Source organism: Tauraco erythrolophus, chromosome 17, assembly GCF_009769465.1.
Source record: "Tauraco erythrolophus isolate bTauEry1 chromosome 17, bTauEry1.pri, whole genome shotgun sequence".
Classification (NCBI taxonomy): Eukaryota; Metazoa; Chordata; class Aves; order Musophagiformes; family Musophagidae; genus Tauraco; species Tauraco erythrolophus.
Window position 1 is genome coordinate 17,785,874 of NC_141481.1, and position 18,697 is coordinate 17,804,570.

General features: G+C 49.8%; 1 protein-coding gene across 5 annotated transcripts; it reads left to right on the top strand.

The window, feature by feature from the left end:
• Positions 1 to 1,327: 1,327 nt before the first annotated feature.
• ANKS3 (ankyrin repeat and sterile alpha motif domain containing 3) lies at positions 1,328 to 17,973 on the top strand. 5 transcript variants are annotated; one of them, XM_086622131.1, is made up of 18 exons: positions 1,328 to 1,362; positions 5,232 to 5,328; positions 5,471 to 5,646; positions 5,991 to 6,189; positions 6,401 to 6,522; positions 7,242 to 7,323; positions 8,005 to 8,140; positions 8,433 to 8,591; positions 9,743 to 9,868; positions 10,776 to 10,888; positions 11,729 to 11,896; positions 12,416 to 12,540; positions 12,806 to 12,947; positions 13,547 to 13,719; positions 14,988 to 15,103; positions 15,906 to 15,989; positions 16,502 to 16,596; positions 16,847 to 17,973. In XM_086622131.1, the coding sequence occupies exons 3-17, from the start codon at positions 5,477 to 5,479 to the stop codon at positions 16,582 to 16,584; spliced, it is 1,998 nt and encodes a 665-aa protein (XP_086478257.1). In that variant the 5' UTR covers positions 1,328 to 1,362; positions 5,232 to 5,328; positions 5,471 to 5,476; the 3' UTR covers positions 16,585 to 16,596; positions 16,847 to 17,973. The 5 variants fall into 5 exon arrangements, with proteins under 5 accessions (XP_086478257.1, XP_086478252.1, XP_086478253.1 ...); XM_086622126.1 differs by lacking the exon at positions 1,328 to 1,362 and adding an exon at positions 4,558 to 4,583; XM_086622127.1 differs by lacking the exon at positions 1,328 to 1,362 and adding an exon at positions 4,558 to 4,583 and having other exon boundaries at positions 14,988 to 15,091.
• Positions 17,974 to 18,697: the final 724 nt, after the last annotated feature.

Genomic DNA, 18,697 nt, shown 5'->3' on the forward strand with positions numbered 1-18,697 from the left:
GGGAAGAGGTTTGTGACTGCCTGTTGTGCAGTGCTGAACTAACTGTTGATACGATTACACTGGCATTGCCCTGGCATGGACCAACAACGCTCCTCTAAACACAAAATGAAACTCATCTCATGCCCTGGGAAGTTTACAAGCGCCTTCGCAAACACTTCATATGCCATGATATCCGCACAGTGGTGGCTTCCTTCGTGGGAGACAACCCCCGAGCGTGATGTGGGTAAAGCGGAGGGGAATGCTCAAGGCCGGAGCATGGAGCTCTGAGAGTGAACGGTGATTGCTGAGGGCAAGAGGAGTCCCACGGGGGTAAAACACACCGCTGGCTCGAGAGGTCCGTCTCCAAGGGTTGAGGATGTTACACCGGACCTATCAGGCACCGAACCCAGCACATTCTCCAGGAGCAAGCAGCACCCTATGTTTAAAACACCGCGGCCTTGTTAGCCGCAACACAACAGGCGCTTTCTGGAGAGCCTGGGCCAACTGGGACGGGAAATGCTGAGCTGCTTCACGTCAGTAGGGCTGACATTTCCTGTCAGGCCACCTCGGGACCTCGCTGTCTGGGCGCCGCCGCAACGAGGGAGACGCCGAGATGATGCGGGTCAACGGCGGGAAACAAACCTTCGCTGCGGGGCGGTACTCGCGGGCGACCCGCCCGCCGCGGCTGAGCTAACCCCTGCGGCTCAGCACTCGCCACGCCGCACCGGCAGGTTTCGGGACCCGCCGTGCTCTGAGAGGACCCTCGGACAGAGCTCCCGCACAACCGCCAAAATGGCGGCGCGGCCGGCGCACGCGCACCTGTGCCCCGCGTCGCCATGGCAACGCGGACGGCGGCTGCCCGCGCTGTCGCCCCGCCGGCCCGGCGCCGCTCCCCGCCGCGGGCCGCCTCTCCGCGGCGCCGCTCCTTCCCCTCACTCGCGGCACCCACCCGGGTGGCTCCCCCAGCCCCAGCCCCGGCCTGAGGTCCTGGCAGCGGTGTAAAGCGAACCGATGTGACTTATAAAGATGAAGGAAAAAATAAAAAAAAAAAAAAACAGGTGGGGCCGGTCAGCAACAACGCAGCTCTGAGGCCTCCGCCATCATCGCTCCGCCCGCCCGTATCACTCCGGCCACGCTTTATTTCCCCCCGTACCTCAGCCACCGGCTCGGGTCCGCCCCGCCTGCTAGGACCGCCCGCCCTCCCGAAAAGCACGAACCCCATTGGCCAGCCTTCGCCCCGCCTCCTCACAGAGTCGCTTTATATTGGCTGGGCGCCGCAGGGGGCGGAGCCGCCTTTTCCGCTGCGGGGGCTCCCGGTGGGGCTCCCAGCATTCCTTGCGCGGGCAGGGCGACTTCCGTTAACGGCGCTCACCGGCTGGGCAGGTGAGGGGCGGCGGGGCCTGTGGCGGGCCGCGCCGGTGGTTGTTCTCTGGTGGCTGTGGGGAGGGCCGGCTTGGGCGCAGCCGCCTTGGGGCCGTCGCCGGTCTCGGTGGGCCTGTGGCGGGAGCGGTGCTAGTCCGTTAGCTGAGGTCTACCGGCCCTGCGGCGGGGTAGGCCAGGGCACCCCAGCGGCGCGGGGACCGCGCCGCTGGGGTGCCCTGGCCTGCCCCACCGCGGGGCTGGCACCCCCTGGTCAGTCAGCGGGCAACTGTAGTGTGGAGATGGGATGTTATGGCTCTGGGAGTGCTTGGTGTTGTGGCTGAGGTTGTAGCGGCTCTTTGGACCTGTGCGAGGATGGAACGAGGCTTTTTGTTTCCTCCAGTAGGTGGTTGTTGGGTTTAGTGGGGGTAGAACACAAGCAGGAGCAACCTGGTGTAGTGGAGGGTGTCCCTGCCCATGGCAGGGGGGTGGAACTGGGTGATCTTTGAGGTCCCTTTCAACCCAAACCAGTCTATGATTCTATGGTGTCAGCTTGATGGCTCAGTTGGAAGCTCCAGCAATGTCCACACTTGTGCTGTCTTGGGTGTCTTGTCCCTTCTGGGACAGAAGGGCTTGTGTGAATGTTACCTGTGCTTAATGAGCAGCGTTGCTGACTGTACCCTGAGCTGCATCAAAAGAAGTGTGGCCAGCAGGTCAAGGGAGGTGATTCTGCCCCTCTACTCTGCTCTCATGAGACCCCACCTGGAATACTGTGTTCAGCTCTGGAGTCCCCAACAGAAGGACATGGAGCTGCTGGAGCAGGTCCAGAGGAGGCCACGAAGATGATCTGAGGGCTGGAGCACCTCTGCTATGGAGACTGGCTGAGAGAGTTGGGGCTGTTCAGCCTGGAGAAGAGAAGGCTCTGGGATGATCTTATTGCAGCTTTCCAGTACTTAAAGGGGGCTACAAGAAAACTGGAGAGGGACTCTTTCCAAGGGTGTGTAGTGACAGGACAAGGGGCAATGGCTTTAAACTGGAAGAGGGGAGATTTCGATGAGATCTAAGGAAGAAATTCTTCCCTCTGAGGGTGGTGAGGCACTGGAACAGGTTGCCCAGAGAAGTTGTGGCTGCCCCATCCCTGGAAGTGTTCAAGGCCAGGTTGGATGAGGCTTTGAGCAACCTGGCGTAGTGGAGGGTGTCCCTGCCCGTGGCAGGGCGGTTGGAACTAGATGGTCTTTGAGGTCCCTTCCAACCTAACCTGTTCTGTGGTTCTGTGATTTGTTCTGTGTTGGGGACTGTTTGCCTCAGTTGCCTCTTAGATCACCTCCTGTTTGTTTTAGTATGGCTCTTCTGTCACCTGTTCCTTAGGCTTATGCTCCAAAAAGATGTTACTAAGGTGCTTTTCGCTGCAGTTTTCATACAAAGTTTTTTGATATATTTCTTCTGCCTTCTGGTATTCTCGTCTGCTCAGACAGCAAACTGAATCCAGGACAGTGTGGTGTTTGCTGCCTGCTCTGAGTCTCAGCGCCGTAGAGTTCTGATCCTGATAAATTGCTAAGTGTTGGTGTATTAAATATAATAAATAGTAAGAGCCTTGTGGTGCTGAGGAAGGTCTCTAACAAATGTCAATGTAATTGTTCTGCCCCAAAGCAAGAGCAGCCTGTAAATGTTCAGGAGATGATTGTCTAGCTTACTCTCAGCAACCAAATCTCTGCTGGTAATCCATCCTAGCACTTTTGGGTTTTGTTCTACAAGGATTTTTGTGGTCTTTGACCAAAATCTTCCATGCTACAACTTAAGCGTGTTATGTCCTGTCATATTCACCATTGCTGCAAGGAAAGGATTGTTTCTGTCATCCTCTCTGCAGCAACCATTTCTGTTTTTGAAGGCTCTTATCACCTGTCCCCTCCAGGCATCTCCTCTTTATCCCAGACAGCCCTGATTTCAATTCACCCAGGCTTTTCATTTCAGTCATTAGGGTTCTGATCACTTTTATTGTTCTCCTCTGGACTCTGTTCATCTGTCCTCTGTGTTTTCTCAGGTGCATGGGCAGCTGACATCATGCTTCAGTTTAGGCTGGGGTGAAATCTGAGTAAAAAGGAAGTAAAAATGTAGGCAGCTAGAGCACAGTGGATTTGGTAGAAATGAGGCTGAGCTGAGTGTTCTGGAGCCAAACATAACCTTCATCATGTCAGTATTGCCCTGGTGACTGTGGATCAGCTTGCCAGAGTTGTGTTGGTAACTACTGCCTGATGTGAGGCTGATTCTGACAGAGACCAAACATCTGTGGCTTTTGTAATTAGTGTATCCAGCTGAGAGATCTGCAGGAAGAATGGTGAGCTTCTCTTTCATCTGAAGGTGCTTCTACACACTGGCCTGGATTTTACCTCCTTTAAATGTGGATGTGCCTTTTTGCCTTCCAGGGGCTGCTTTAACCTGTTGTAGTGAGAAACATTCCTGTTTTTCTCCCTGATGATCCACTGAAGTCCACTTAGGTCTCCTTGTATTTTGAATGTGAGATGTTCAGGTCTTTCATTTGTCTTCAGCCCCCTGTATTCTTGCCTGAGGCCTTGGGGTTGCCAGTGTAATACAAATTGCTGCTGTTAGGTAAAACAGGTGACCCAGCTTTTGCAGATATCTTAAAGGAATCATTTTTTTACCAGCACACAGTGGTTAGGTAGAAGGGATGGTGCTTTTGTAGTCTTAAACTGAAGAAGGAGGTGGCAGGGCAGGAAAGCAAGGTGTGGGAGAAAGGATCCAGGTGGGGAGTGAAGAGGTAGGAATTAAAGGAGTTTTGCTTATGTTATAGGAAAAGGGGCTGATGCTTGCAAGAGAGCCTACCCTTCTTTAGAAAATACAAGTACAGCTTTGGAATGTTACAGCTGAGGCAATCTAAAGAGCAACTGCTGGTGAAAAGTGTGTTCCTGCTCATTTATTCTTCACCAATGCCGTGTCTGGTATTTGCATGACCCCAGAATGAATAAATCTGAGGAGTTAAACTGGCAAGAAATTATGAGGAAAAAGAAGGAATACTTTATGTTGGCTTAGCTGCCCAACAGAATATGTGGTGGGACCAGGCAAACCCCAGGAGTGCTGTGCAGGGAACGATGAGACTACAGGGAGGGGAAGTGCTTCCCATTGGATTGGGCTTGGATGTAGCCTGGAACTGCAATTGGAGACCTCAGATGATAGATGCAGCTGTACTGAACAGCTTTTTATGAAGTGCTGAACAAGAACACCCTCCTGTGAGTGGTTAAAATGATTAATATGCAATTGCTCCCTGAGGCTAGGGATGGGAAATAAACCTTTCAGACAGTCGTGGAACTGTACTGGCTTTGTAATTAAGTTACTGTCTGCAGGATGGTGGGCATGCTCGGATAATGAATGGGCAGGTGCAGTGCTGCTTGAGGTGCTTCAGCAATTTTCAAGATTCAGAGAGACAGGACTGGGCTGCTTCTGAAGTGCTGAGGCAATAAATGGCAGAAACAAGCTACTTCCATCGTGCTGACACAGTGGAGCGTGCGCCCTATCCAGGTGGTACTAACCACTTCTGAGAGCGGTGGACAGTTGTCATTTTTAATGACTGTGTCTTAATTTAAGCAGGGCCATCCTGTAGTGTAAGAAAGATAAGGAAAAAGACACATGAATTAATTCTTAACTCTCTCTGAATGATAAAACATGCAGACCAAGAATTGCATCCTTTGGGATCTTTTTGTGTAACACTTAGCATGCCATCAGCACTTGAATAGGTGTTTAGTCTTCTCTTGACCAGGGTATGCAAAGCTGCCTTAGACACGGTTTGATTAGAAGGGGAGGAAATAAAGCCAGTGCTTCTGAAGGCTTAAAATGAGACTCAAAAGATTTTTTGAGCATTATTGCCTTTATTTTTCCAGTGTATTTGAATCCCGGCGTCTCCTGCAGCAAGAAAGAACTGCTGGCAAAAACTCGCAAGCCTTGTTGCTTCAGGCTAAGGAGGCAATCAAAGCAGAGGTAGGAATTTGAAGCTGCACCTCTGAGAACCTCGCCTTTCAAGCCTGTGGCACCTGGGAGCTGTAGTGCCAACGGGTGATGCCGTGTTCTGTAGAAAATGAAGATCAGCAGCTCAAAGTTCTGCTTTGATTTGGTTGCCCAGGGCACGATGTCGGAGCTGAGTGATGAAGCCAGTGAGTCGGAGCTGCTGAGCCGCAGTCTTTCCATGTGGCATGGGGTCGGTCAGATGATCTGTCGGGAAGAGCTGGACGTTCCCCTGGACTTACATACAGCCTCCTCCGTCGGCCAGTATGAAGTGGTGCAGGAGTGCATTCAGCGGTAAGGAGGGGCTGGGGAGGGCATGGGTCTGTGGTTACTTGCTGCCAGTTATGGTTTTTCACTGACTGCTGTACCAGTTGGTCTAACATTGCAGCAAGGGCACCTCACTGGAACTCCCAAAGGGTTCTGGGGTACAAGGTTTCAAGGCATGAGTCTGCTGATAATTATCCCCTTAGAGATTTGGTGGGAGTTGTGCTAGAGCTGATAGGAATTCCCATGCAGGCTTCAGTGCTAGAATTTTTTCCAGCTTTCAATACAGTGATGGTAGCAAGAGGCTGCAGGAGCCTACTGTGAACTACAGCTCCAGGACAGTAGCTCAGCTGAATTCTTTCTCTGTTATTTAGTGGAGATCTGGATTTAAACAAGAGGAATTGTGGTGGCTGGACTCCACTGATGTATGCCTCCTACATTGGCCACGACACCATTGTGCACCTGCTGCTGGAAGCGGGAGTGAACGTGAACATCCCAACACCAGAAGGGCAGACGCCGCTCATGCTGGCCTCCAGCTGTGGAAACGAAAGCGTTGCTTACTTTCTTCTGCAGGTGTGTATTCTGTAATAAATAAAGCCCCAGGACATGGTTTAGACACACAGGGTAGGATTCTCCACCAATTTCAAGCCAAGTGTGTGATGTGTGTTCCGAGTTCAGCTCCTTGACAGGGATTTAAACTCTCTTGGTATCACAGCACCAGGGGCAGTGGCCAAGGGACCCAGCAGAGGGGATGCAGTAAAGAACATTCTCTGTTCTCTTGAAGCAAGGCGCAGAGCTGGAGATGAAGGATATTCATGGCTGGACTGCCTTATTTCACTGCACCAGCGCTGGACACCAGCAGATGGTCAAGTTCTTACTGGACAACGGGGCAAACGCCAACTGCAAGTAAGGAGGAATCTGTCATTTCGTTTCTTGAAAGATATCTCGTGGTTTAGATACAAAAGCAGCAGCTGACATACGAACTCACTCAAACACAAATATACCTGCTTTTGTTTTTCCTCTTGTACCTTAGGAAGTATGGCACATGCTGTTAGCTAAAAATAGGTGACCTGCAAACTGAACAGTGAAGTCTGCCCGTGTTGTCACTGTTTATTTAACTAAGATCAAGAGAAATTGGATTTACTGCTTGTTTAGTTATGGGTTTGAACTCTGAAAGCAAGCAGATGCAGTGCCTTCTGAACTCAAGTGCACTTTGTAAGTCTTACTGTTGAATTTTCTGTGTACTTGGAGTTCAGTTTGGTTTTTTGAAGTGTGCAGTGCATTCCTGTGCCTTGGACTGCCTGTACATTTGTGCATATTGAATTGTCTGAGGTCAACAAGAGGTTCTTGCTTTGTTAGCTGCTGCAAAGCTGATTTTCCTACTGAAAGGCTGATCTGCAGCTGGAAGAGAAATCTGTTGCTGTGCAGCCAACAGAGTAACGCTTAACTGCATCTCCACGGGGAGTTTTACTGAGATAGACCAGAGTGTGGTCGAACAGCCAATACGTGGTGCAGTTTGTGATCAGCTGAGGGTAGAGGCTGGAGGTGCCCCATTAGGATAGGGCAAAGGCTGCTGCATATTTCAGCTTTGATTGTTCTAGTCCATGTGTGTGTTCTCTCTTTAGGGAGCCTGTGTATGGATATACGCCTCTGATGGAAGCAGCTGCCTCTGGCCATGAGATAATTGTTCAGTACCTTCTCAATCATGTAAGTGTCTGGACAGTTCTCTGTAAAGCTGAAAATCTGTGGTTCCAGCCCTTAGAAGAAGTACCACAAGTTTGATGCCAGACTTTAGAGTTATGTTTGGATCCTTGATGACAGTCATCTCTGAAGTCTCGGGCTTCCAGGACTGTTCTCAAGGTATCTGCTTTCTGAAGGCTGGTACTCTGATCTGTGCTGGCCTTACACAAATAGGAGTGAGGTCTAACTGTCTGTATTTAACTGGATAATGCCTGAATTAGAAAATGGATAATGCCATAATCTCCATATTGTTTACAGGCTTGCATGCTTGGGCTGGTGGGCATCTTCTACCTCCAAAAGCTTATAAGCATTCATGTCTTGATGTTAAATTGTTTTTAATATCCCATTCAACTGGCCCAGCTTTATTCCAGAAGGAGGCAGCAATGCAAAATGTTTTTTAGATAAAACAAACTAGTTCCCCATGGCAATGCCCAAGAGCCATATACCTGGGCTACTTGGCATTCAGGGAGTGGAGAGACTGGATAACTAGAAAGGCAACAAGGTAGTAGTGGAGCTTGAACTGTTTATCAGAGGTGAGCCTGTGTTTCTGATGATCTTGGAGGAGCTAAGACAATTCTTTGGCTCCCTTGATTATTTTTTGCGTTTGGTGCCCTCTGCTGTGTACGTGTTAAACTTCTTTTTCTGTAGGGTGTGAAGGCAGATGTCAGAGATAACACTGGAGCCACAGCACGAACACTGGCCATGAAATACGGACATACAAAGATTGTGGGTTTGATAGATTTGCATGCAGCTCCAGTGCCCAAGGTATTCTGCAGGGGTCCAGGTAAGAGGTGTTTTAGCTTGTTCATTTTAAGATAGAGCCTGAGGCTTTGAAAGTATGTAACCATGTGCATGCAGGTAGTACTATCTTGTCTGTCCTGGAAACTTCAGCCTTTCTGAGGGTGGAAAAAACACAGATCCAACATTTCTTTCTGTGCTGGCCCTCTTCTGACTTAAACTGATTTACCCACCCTCTTTTAATGTTTCCTTTCTCCCCACTGCAGTTATAGGATGAGTAGCAAATAAAGCAGATAAACATTTTACTATGCTGCTAATAATCTTTATTTGAACTACAGGAAAATATGAAGAGCTGAGTTCCTCAGATGAATCATGTTCTGCTCCCCAGAGACAGAGACCTGTTCGTAGGACCAAGGGTCCCAGCATTCATGATGGGCCTCAGGCTTTGGCTAAGATAACAGCAGTTGGAATCGGGGGAAAGAAGCAGTCTCGCTATGGTGAGAATAGTTAGAAGCCTAATTGGGAGTCCTCTGGAGTCTCTTCTCAAATGCTTTGCAGCTATTTCTGTGCTCAGCTTTTTTCTTTTCATGTGGGATGCATGTGTGGCTTGTACAGAAACAAATGTAGCGAACACCATCCTACAAAGCTATCCAGTCTCTGGTTTAAAAAGAAAACTCCTTGAACTCTCTTGTCAGGGCTGGATATCAACCAGTGGAATGTTTCTGTGGAACAAACACTGCTCTTAGTTCAGTTACTATTCCCCTGACTCTTGAGAACAGTCCAGCTTCCCTTTTTGAGGTAGACTTAAAAGTTTGAGAACCCTTCTTAAGCCGATGACAGAGGAAGTGGTCACAGAGGCCAACAAATCATTGATCATGAAAGCAAACTTGCTGCTTCTTAACCTGTCAGTTTTGTCTTTCCTGATGCTTGAAATACTACTAAAAAAGAGATTATAAAACCCTTGCAATAGGTCAAGAGAAAGATCATGCCAGTTCAGGCATCAGCCCCTGGATGCAGTGGTATGAGTTTTGTTTTCCTGTGCGTGTGTATAGCTGTAGGTATTCAAGCTGATGACCTAGTGGTCTAGAATAACCAAGAATATGGACTTTAAAGCATCTTCAAAGTTCATTTGTTCTCCTAACACAGATGTGTGCTATCCCACAGGCAATGGCTGTGTTGAAATGATACTGCTGCCTTCTGAAGCAACACTGGGATGCTACTGGTGTGTTAATGCAGTTGCAGAGGGGTTGGTTTTACAGGGTGTGCCTGGCTGGGGATGGGACATAGCTGGCACCTTGCTCTCTTAAGCAGATGTTTTTCCTCTGTGATAATTTGCTTATGAACAGGAGAGGAAATGCTGGAAGCTGCTATTTAAGGTGCTTCTCTGTGATGAGGCTGTTTCCTCTGACTCTTTTCAATGCAACCATCTAAACCAAGTACAGCTGTGTGTGTGTGTGTGTGTTTGAGGGTGGCTCTAGGCATGTGCATTTCTCAGTTTTTCTGTGTGCTTTTTAAAATGAAACCTGCTAGTTGAGAAGACAGTCTCTTCTTTTGATTCTTTTCACATCCCTGAGTGGTTGCTTTTCCTGCTGGAGCCTCCCTGGTAACTTGCATCCCAATCTTTATTGGTTCTCCCTCTTGCACACAGAGCAGGTCCCTCCTCAGGGTTACGTTACCTTCAATGATGATGGCAGCTGTGAAGCAGACGATATCCGAAACCGGGATGTTACCTCTCCAATCAATGAGCAGGATGTGGAGAGCAGCAGCAGCAGGGGTAAGTCACTATCTTGATAAATGGTCTGTCTTGCAGTGCATGCCTGGACAAGACCAAACCCTTGGCTTGTGTATTCCTTCCTGCTAAGATGTTGAGCATTGGAGTATCTCTCATGAGGAAAGGCTGAGAGAGCTGGGATGGCGAAGCCTACAAAAGAGAAAGCTTGGTGGGGATCTCATCAGTTTGTACAAATAATCTGAAGAGAGTGAAAAGAAGATGGAGCAAGGCTGTTTTCAGTGGTGTCCAGTGACAGGACAAGAGGCAATGAGCACAAACTGAAAGACTGGAGGTTCCCTCTGAACATAAGGAAATGCTTTTTCTTTTTTTAAACAGTGAGCGTGACTGCACACTGGAGCAGAGTGTCAAGAGGTTGTGGAGTCTTCATCCTTGGAGATACTCCTGGGCAACCTGCTGTAGGTGACCCTGCTTGAGCCAGGGGTTTGGACAAGATGACCTCCAGAATGCTTCCCACCTCAGCATTCTGTGAATCAGCAGAAAGGATGAATCTATGGGCAGTTCCGAAATTAATAAAGGATAACATGGCCCTGCCTTGCCTCTGGGCTCTAGGAAAGGCCTTTCCTGAACTTTACTAATGGGAGTGCAGGCACGGTAGTGATAACCCACTTTTCCACTCCATAACCAAGTGCCTCACAGAAACACACACGCTCAGCCTTCCTGCTCTCTGTGGTGCTAAACAGACTTGGAGAAAGATTAGTGCCTGGGATCAGACATGTGATACTTCTCTCTTGAATTGTCTTGTGTCGTGAGTGCTGCATGTGAAGTGTTGCTCTGGCTTTCTCCTTCCTCTATACCTCCAGCAGGTTTTGCTGGTTGTTGCATAGCAAAAACTCCACTGAGTGTAAGAAAATTGAATCTCAAACTTCTTTTTTTCCGCTTTCATTTCCAGAGGATAACATTTTCTTCACCAACAACTTAGCGACTGTCAGGAGCAGCAGCAGCAGTGAATGCCTGACCAAAGCCCTGGGGGTCAGCAGTGAAGGCTCCTTGGAAAGCAATGAGGTGGGGTTTTCAGTTTTCCTTTCTCTGCCTTCAGCTTGGCCAGTGCTGTCACCCTTCCCCAGCCTGCTATGACTCCACCTTCACAGCAGGTTGTAGTACCTGGGTGGCTGAGGAAAGGTGGTATTGCAGGACAAGAAAACTCATTTCCTGAATTTTTGAAAATAGAGTAGTTTGATCTCTGGCTAGTAGCCAACTTTCAGAGCACATTCACTCTAGAACAGGCTGTTCATGGCTAGTCAGTAATTAAGTTTTTTGTGGACTTCCAGCTAGGTGGTGGTCAAGAAGGGATGGGACTTGCTAGGGTCAGTCCTTGAGCTTGGTGAGACAGCAAGCAGTACAGTAAGATTTAGAGAAGCACAGCAGTGCTGTGCTGGCATTTCTGAAGTACAGAAAGGGGAAGAGGTTGGAGATCACTCAGTGGTTCAAGTCACAGCTCACATGGGTTGAGACATCTCGGGCTGAGGTACAGAAGGGTGATACAGCTGAACATGAGCAGAAGTCCTCTATCTGGAGGAACTTCTCACAGGTGGAATCTCAGTGCATTGTATTGGTTCAGAGAGGATTCAGTGTTGCTCTTTGCTCTGGCATGTTCCTTCCTAAGCTGGGATTGCAAAAGCCTGATGCCCTTCCAGATGTGGTACAAAGCTGCTGTTTTGGGAGTGATTTAACTCAGCCCTTCCTTCTAAGGGCTTCGTTAGTCTTCATTGGTGGTGTTAGTGGACTGCTGCCTGGATCTAGAGCTTGGGACTGGCAGTCTGCTTTGGTTAGCTGTAGTGATGCTGGCATCTTGCATGATCATCCTTAACTGTTACTTTTTGTGGTTTTTTCTTTCTTTTTCAGGATTCTGACCATGCAAACAGTCCTCCTAGTCGGAAACAAGCCAAGAGCTTTAAGATCAAGAACCGCTACAGCAACAGTGATAGCCAGTGGACCCACTGCCCAGGGAAAGCTGGAGGCTCTAGTCAGCACCTCGTCCTTCCCGAGCCCCCTGCCTATACAGGGCCCCAGGTAACTACGCACAGAAAGTTGTCTCTGAAGTAATGCAGACCATGTCTGTATCAAGCATGGCTGTTTTTTCTGAGGTTGTCTAAGCTGCTTTCTTGGCTTTCTCGGATAAAAGGGAAGTTGTCACTAAAACACCTTTGATTCCAAACCTCTACCCAAACTTAAATGCTTGTGTAACAGCAATTTCTTATACAAAGAATTGTTGACGTGTTGCTGTTGCTTGGAGGGATGTTGTAGCAACACACCTCAGGCCTGTGGGTGTGCTACCAGATGTGGCTGTGGTGGGAGCTAGGGTAGATGTTGGTGTGTCCGTCTGCTCTGTTTGTTACAAGAGGCAATGGCTGCAGCAGACAGGCCAGTCCTGTTGTGACTACAGAGAAGGGCAGTTAATCAGGGGAGGTCATGATTGTTGCTAGAACCCAGGAAGGCATAACAGCTACATGAGGCAGATCTCTGATGAAGAGTCATGGTGATTCTTTTGTTTGTGAGGATATAAATCAGTTTGTTTTGGAATGGCTGCAGGACCTGGCAACATTCCTGGAGCAGATTGGGTGCCTGAAGTATCTGCAGGTGTTTGAGGAGCAAGATGTTGACCTCAGGATCTTCCTGACCCTCACAGAGAGCGATCTGAAGGAAATAGGCATCACGTGAGTATCTAATGTAGTTCTCATCTTTCCCCTTACAAACCACACACAGCCTTGTCAGGAAAGCGTAGCTGGTGAGTGCTTCTCTGTTCTGGCCCTGTCTCCCACGCAATCTTGATATCCCTTGGTTCTTGGCTGCAACGGATTCCTCTTGTTGGAGGTGCCTTGTAGGAACCAGGAGGTTGCAGATGTCCTCTTGGCATCCCATTGGGCCTGGGGATAGATGGTGCGGTGCTGGGTCCCTCACAGTTTGCTGTTTTCCCACCAGTCTGTTTGGACCCAAGAGGAAGATGACTTCTGCCATTGCCCGATGGCACAGCAACGCTCGGCCGCCCAGCGATGCCCTGGAGCTGGCCTATGCGGATCGGCTGGAGGCTGAGATGCAGGAGTTGGCCATTCAGCTGCACAAGGTGAGAAGTCTGTCTGGAGCTGCTCAGTGCCTTCTCACACTGCCGTAAGCGATCAGTAGCATGTTTTTGTGTTGTGTATCTAATGGCCTGGGGTAAAAGAAAAGATGGAACTTTCAGCAGACACACTAGGTGCTGAGTAGATCAGGTAGATCTGAGTAGAGTAGATCTCATTCTCTGTGCTTCATGCTTCTGGAGCCTTTACATCTGTGTTTCCTGTCTACCTGAGAACAAAAAGGGTGAGTGGGGGGAATGGAACACCTACTCTTTTTCCATAGTGTCATTTTTATGGTGAAGCTGTGCAGCTGTTAGCAAACAGACTTACATTGATTTGAGACATTTGGCCTACTGAGTATTCTTGCAAATGGGGAGGAAGGGGGAATTGCAACTGTGGGGCTCATCTTGGTGTGTGGAGAGAAACCGTATTCAGTATACAAGCCTTATTCAGCTTCGTTTCCCACTGGATTGGGTGCACTTTTGCAGGAACTCCCTGGCTGCCTAAGCTACTAAGATAGCAGGGGCTCCAGGGACATGTCAGAGCAGGCACTTATGAAGTGATGTACAGTACTCCTACCCTAATCCTCTGTCCTGCTCTGCTGTAGAGGTGTGAAGAGGTGGAGGTGATGAAGGGCCAGGTGTGCCAGGAGCAGAAGTTGCGTGCAGTGGCTGAGAGCTGTTTGATGGAGCGGGATGAGACCTGGAATTCCATCCAGTGCCAGCTCAGAGAGGCTCAGGCCATCACCAAAGATGCTGGAGTCCTGCTGGATCAGATAAAGTAAGTCATTCCCAGGAAAAGGCACTGAGGCTACTGGGAAACGGGATTTGGGCCATACAGAGGTCATATTGGCAGTCTTACAGGTGATGCTTAGGGTAAGGCAGGAAAGTTCACCAGGCATCTGAACCCGTTTTGGATCCTGCCTGACTGTAGTGGAAAGCCACAGCCATGTGAGCAGATGTGGAGCCTTAATCAGATTCACGAGCTACAAGTGGCCTGACTCTTCAGAGATGCTGAGTGCTCCTGTTTCACCTAGAAGTGAAGGTGCTCAGCAACTTCGGAACTAAAAGGCGAAGTGCTTTGTGCTTCTGTGAGACCCAGTGGCCAGGGTGTAGCTTGGTGATGGGGCAAATGCAGGAAAGAGTTTCTAACTTCAAAACTGTATCAAAGGACTTGCAATATGCTGCCCTGGCTGGTGAAGAATAATTTTCTTGCAACTCTGACACTTAACAGAAAAATGTGCCATGTTCATTCACACCACTGCCTTTGAGGTCAGTCTTCCCCCCACCTCCTAATATTTCTTTGTTGCCTTTGTGGGGCTTTTTGCCCTGCTCCAGTTGCGCTCTTGTTTTATCATGGGTCCTGTCCACTGGCGGAACAGACATGCTGATGAAGGTGGCATTAATCCTACCCCTATAGTTCCTGGACCAACAGGGAATGGGATCTGTTCACTACCAAGCCAGGGTGAACTGGAGTTGGTTTCCAGAAGGGCAGCAGAGCAATGCTCCCAGCTGCAAGGGGCAGAGTCCTTGTCTCTTTCCCCCTGACTGAGGAGCTGAGGCTGTCTGGTAGAAGGTCCCTGCCGTGCTCTGAGGATACACTGTTTGAATTGATGGGATGATGATGATAGCCAGAGAACTTTGTGTGTCTCTCTTGCTTCAACCGGATGCCTGTCCTGAGGCAACTTTATTTGCCCCTTAGAAAGCTTGGATCAAGCTTGATTCTCATAGAAACCAAGTGCAGCCCCTGGCTTGAGCTCTCTCCTGCTCACCCCGCCCCCTCCTTCTCTTCTCCCCCCGCAGCTCCTCTGTGGACAGGGGCAGAGATTGCTGTGGAGATGGGGCACAGTGGAGAGCGCCCCGAGCTTTGTCTGGGGCACGTCTTCCTCTTCCTGGGAAGGAACAAGGAGCAGTTTGTAACCCAGGGCGTTAGATGCAGCCCCTCGGCACCCCAAGCAGGTACTCGCAGGATGTAGGAGTGCAAAGACTGGCATGTTGTTCCAAGAAGTGCCCTTGTGCCCTCCTGATGGACTTTGTCTTGTTTGGCAGATCCTGTCAAGCAGAGCTGTCGTCCCGGCTAACCCAGGAGCGGGGGATTGGCAGAGTGCTGGACACAAAGGCGCAGCTGGGAGCTGGTGAGAGCAGGCGGCCTGGTGAGCGTCCGGGTGAGGAAGAGCTTATCAAAGTACACAGATGGGTGCAGGGGGTGGGTGAGCAGCAGGAGACCCCCGAGCAAGCCACGGGCTTGATTGCATTGCTGAAATAATGAAGTTAGAAGTGATTTGGAAACAGAGCAGCCAAACCCTTAAGTTTAATATAAAAATTCTTGCTCAGGGAAAGCATTCAAAGCATCCAGGGCGTCTGGGCTTTAACTGCAGCAGCTTCTCAGCAGCTTTTCATCCTTAGCAAGTGGGAAGTTTTGGGGTCTGGCAGGTGTTTGTGGCTAAAAAAGCAAAGCTGTAGCGCAGGTGCCCAGCAGCAGTCCCGCTTCACGGGCCTGTGGCTTCCCCTTCCGACCCCGCAGCGTGTGAGCGCTCGGTGAGTTACCGCACTGTGCACTAGAGCAGGGTTTGAATCAGAAGCCGTAGTCGGTTCCCTGTTCTCATGCTCCTTAGCACAAGGAGTTAGCAAGTGATCCTGCTACCTGAGACATGCTTCCAGAGATGCTGCTTGTGTTTTAAAAGTGAGATGAGTAGAGATCCTGTTGATTTCTGTCCACTATGCTTAATGTCTTTTGAGATTCTTTTAAGATATGACCTAGCCAGAATAAAAAAATAATTCTGAAGTGGTAGTGGTCTGAAAACCTCTGTCTGTCACAGGTAGTTCTAGCTCTCTTCCCATGTGACTCAGAACCCTTAACTAGAGCTGCTTTTGGTGTGGATGCTTACAGCAACACCAAACCTTTGTCTCTGCTATGTTGCAGAGCATGTGCAGATTGATTAAATTTGTGGTTCCTCTTTCTTGCAGTGCTGGAAGGATGGCCACCTTCCTTGAAGTCTCTGAGCTTGCCTGAGCTGTCAGCTGTCCTAGAGGAGTGTGTGGGAGAAATGGGTAAGGTGTAAAACGGCTTGGGTCATGTGAAGTGACTTGTGCTGGAGGGGAGGCATGACTGGGTGGGTTTTTGATGATTTGGCAGTGGTAGATTGGAGGGACCCAATGATCCACCCTCATTCAGGGAAGTCTTCAGGCTCTGAAGTTGATGTTGTCATTTTCTTGACCTTACTCTTGCTGAAGATCTTGTGCTCTGCCTCATTCTCTGCTGACAAGTCCAGGCTGAGAGAAGGGGGTACGTGGCCCCCCAGCATCTCTCCTGCTCACTGTCAGAGCTGCTTGTGAAGTGGTTCCCAAAGCCTTTGTCCTGGTCTCCTGATGATGGGAACTTGTCCCAGCAACAGGCAGCCAGAGAGTAGACATGTTCCGGTTTTCAGGGCACTGGAAGCTGCAGGGGAGGAGGCAGCATGGAGGCAGGAACACAGTAGCTGAATGCAGACTGCAGCCTGCTCTTTACCACTTGCTGGCCCACTGCTAACACTGATTGTTTTTTCCTTTTGGTTTATCCTCAGGAAAAGCTCTGCAGACTGTGACTCAAAACCTCCAAAGGCTCCAAGCCCCAGTGCAGAGTGGGCAGAGCTGGCTAGAGCCATAACAAAGCAGGAGGGTGAGTGGGAACTAATGACAACAGCCACAGAGGGCTGTGGCATCGAGGGGGGCATCATTCCTTGCAGCAAGTGCAGCCATCTGCTGCTTGTGCCCAGTGCTCGTTCATAGCCTGCACACTGGCTCTGCTTTAACTCGTCCTTACGTGCCCTCTGGTTGGTTTTTCCTCTGGAAAATCCTTAGTTCTTTGTCTCTCTGCTCCACTGGAAGGGTAACTGTCCTCTTTCGTTTTTTTTTCCTGGTGGCTGCAGGAATACTGACGTCGGGTGACTGTTCCACCCGGAAGCTGAGTGTGCCTGGGAGAATGAGCGCGAGGGCCGTGCTGGCAGCACCGCAGCTCTGCTGAGAGTGCCACAGCAGCTGGCAGATGCGTGGAAGAAAGTCTCAGCCATCAGAAAACATGCCTGGGAGAACAAGGGACAGCAGAAGACGACAACCCAGCAGCTCTTTGGGCCTGACTGTTGTCTGAGTGCCCAGGATCATTGTTGTTCATGCCAACAGGTTAGGTTAAGAGGAGAAGCACCAAGCCTGAAAGGCTTGTGTGCCTTAAGCTTCCTGCAGCCCTTGTCATTCAGGGCTGTGTGGTGTCAGAAAGCTGACAGTTACCCACAGCAATCAATTGTCCTCCCCAAGGCCTCTGACATTTGCCCTGGCCCACATGGATTGCTCAGGAGCTGACCCAGAAAATGTATCTGAGGCAATAAGGAAGGCAGGTTTGTTGTGGATGGGTGAAGTGAGCAGAGTTTGTAATGTTGGGCTCATGGAGCTGCAGCAAAACTCATGCAGCCCTAATCTCTAGCAGGAATGTCTACCCTACTTCTATCCCAAATCTGCTTCAAAACCTCTCCCTCCAGCCAGCCCACCCTGCTTCAGCTCAGATTCCTGCTGCTCTGAGGGATTGTTTGTGACCATGTTACTCAGTCCCAAAGAACTTGATTGTGGTAAATGCTTCATGGCAGAGACTCTGGGTCTGGTTTGTCAGTGCCAAGATCCCAACACTGACAGTGGTTGCAAGGCAGATGTTCCCCTGGAAGGACATGAGAGGGTGGGAAAAGCTGGAGACTGAACAGTCTCCTGTGCCTCTGGCAGGCTGTGGAGTGCCAAAGCAGAGTGAGAGCTGAGGGATAGATCTGTCCCACATGGGAGATGGGCAAAAGAAATTGCATCCCAGATGTATCTGTGGTGCAAAGCTTTGGTCCTCAACCACTGCTTTCTTTGGTTTCTGGGCTTTAGTGTTTGGGAATGGTTCTGCCAAGGCATTCCTGCTTTTGTGGTGGTGCAGGAAGAGGCTGCTTCCTGAGAGAGATGGCTCTCTCTTGGAGCTGGATGAGCAGCCGCAGGGGCTCTGGTGGCAGTGACATTGTTGTAAAATGGTTTCCAGTGTCTCTGTTCCAGTGTATTGCTGAGGCCTGGCGGGGGGAAAACCCCAAACAAACTACAAAACCTGAAGTCTGTGAGCAGTGACCATGATAGATGAGCCTGGAAAAGTGTTCTTCTCCTTGCTGGAAAGGGGAGCAAACTGTGTTCCTTCTGATTTGGATGTTTTCGGACCTTGATCACAGATGCCAAAATACAAAAATCCATTCTGGCTCCATCCTTTGAGCTACTCGCCCCTTCTGATCCGCTACCTGGGGCTGTTTCGACTGGCTTGAACCTGGTCTGCGTTTGCTAAAGGTAACATCTTGTCTGACTGTCCCATGGATCTGCCAGGGACAGAGCTGGGACTCTGAAAGCTGCTCAGAGCATTGAGGATGTGGTAGGAACAGTGTTTTGGGCTTTGTCCTTCCTTCCCAGTTGCTGGAGGAATGTTGGGGAGCGCCAAGGCCTTCTCCCCAGCCTTGGTGGTGTCTCTGGCTCCACCAGGACACGGTTGTCAATACTGTGTCCCTTGGAAGCTCAGACTTGAATTTAAAATGAGGAGCTCAGATGCATGAAGGAAACAAGTGGAAGGACCTGGGAGCATCTGGAGAGCATGGGAAGCCCTGGCTCTGCAGTGCCTTCAGTGCTGGGTGGGCTGTGCAAGAGTGGGTGGCTGGATGGAGAGACTACACGGACTTGGGGCTGACTTTGCTGGGTCATAGGGTGGAAGAAAGGAGATTTTT

Bases quoted from the DNA above. Each gene is read 5' to 3' on its own strand.
- ANKS3 (XM_086622131.1), top strand. From the start codon at position 5,477: ATGTCGGAGCTGAGTGATGAAGCCAGTGAGTCGGAGCTGCTGAGCCGC. The intron at 6,523-7,241 runs GTAAGGAGGAAT...TTCTCTCTTTAG, and splicing joins GGGGCAAACGCCAACTGCAA to GGAGCCTGTGTATGGATATA. The intron at 11,897-12,415 runs GTAACTACGCAC...GAATGGCTGCAG, and splicing joins CTGCCTATACAGGGCCCCAG to GACCTGGCAACATTCCTGGA.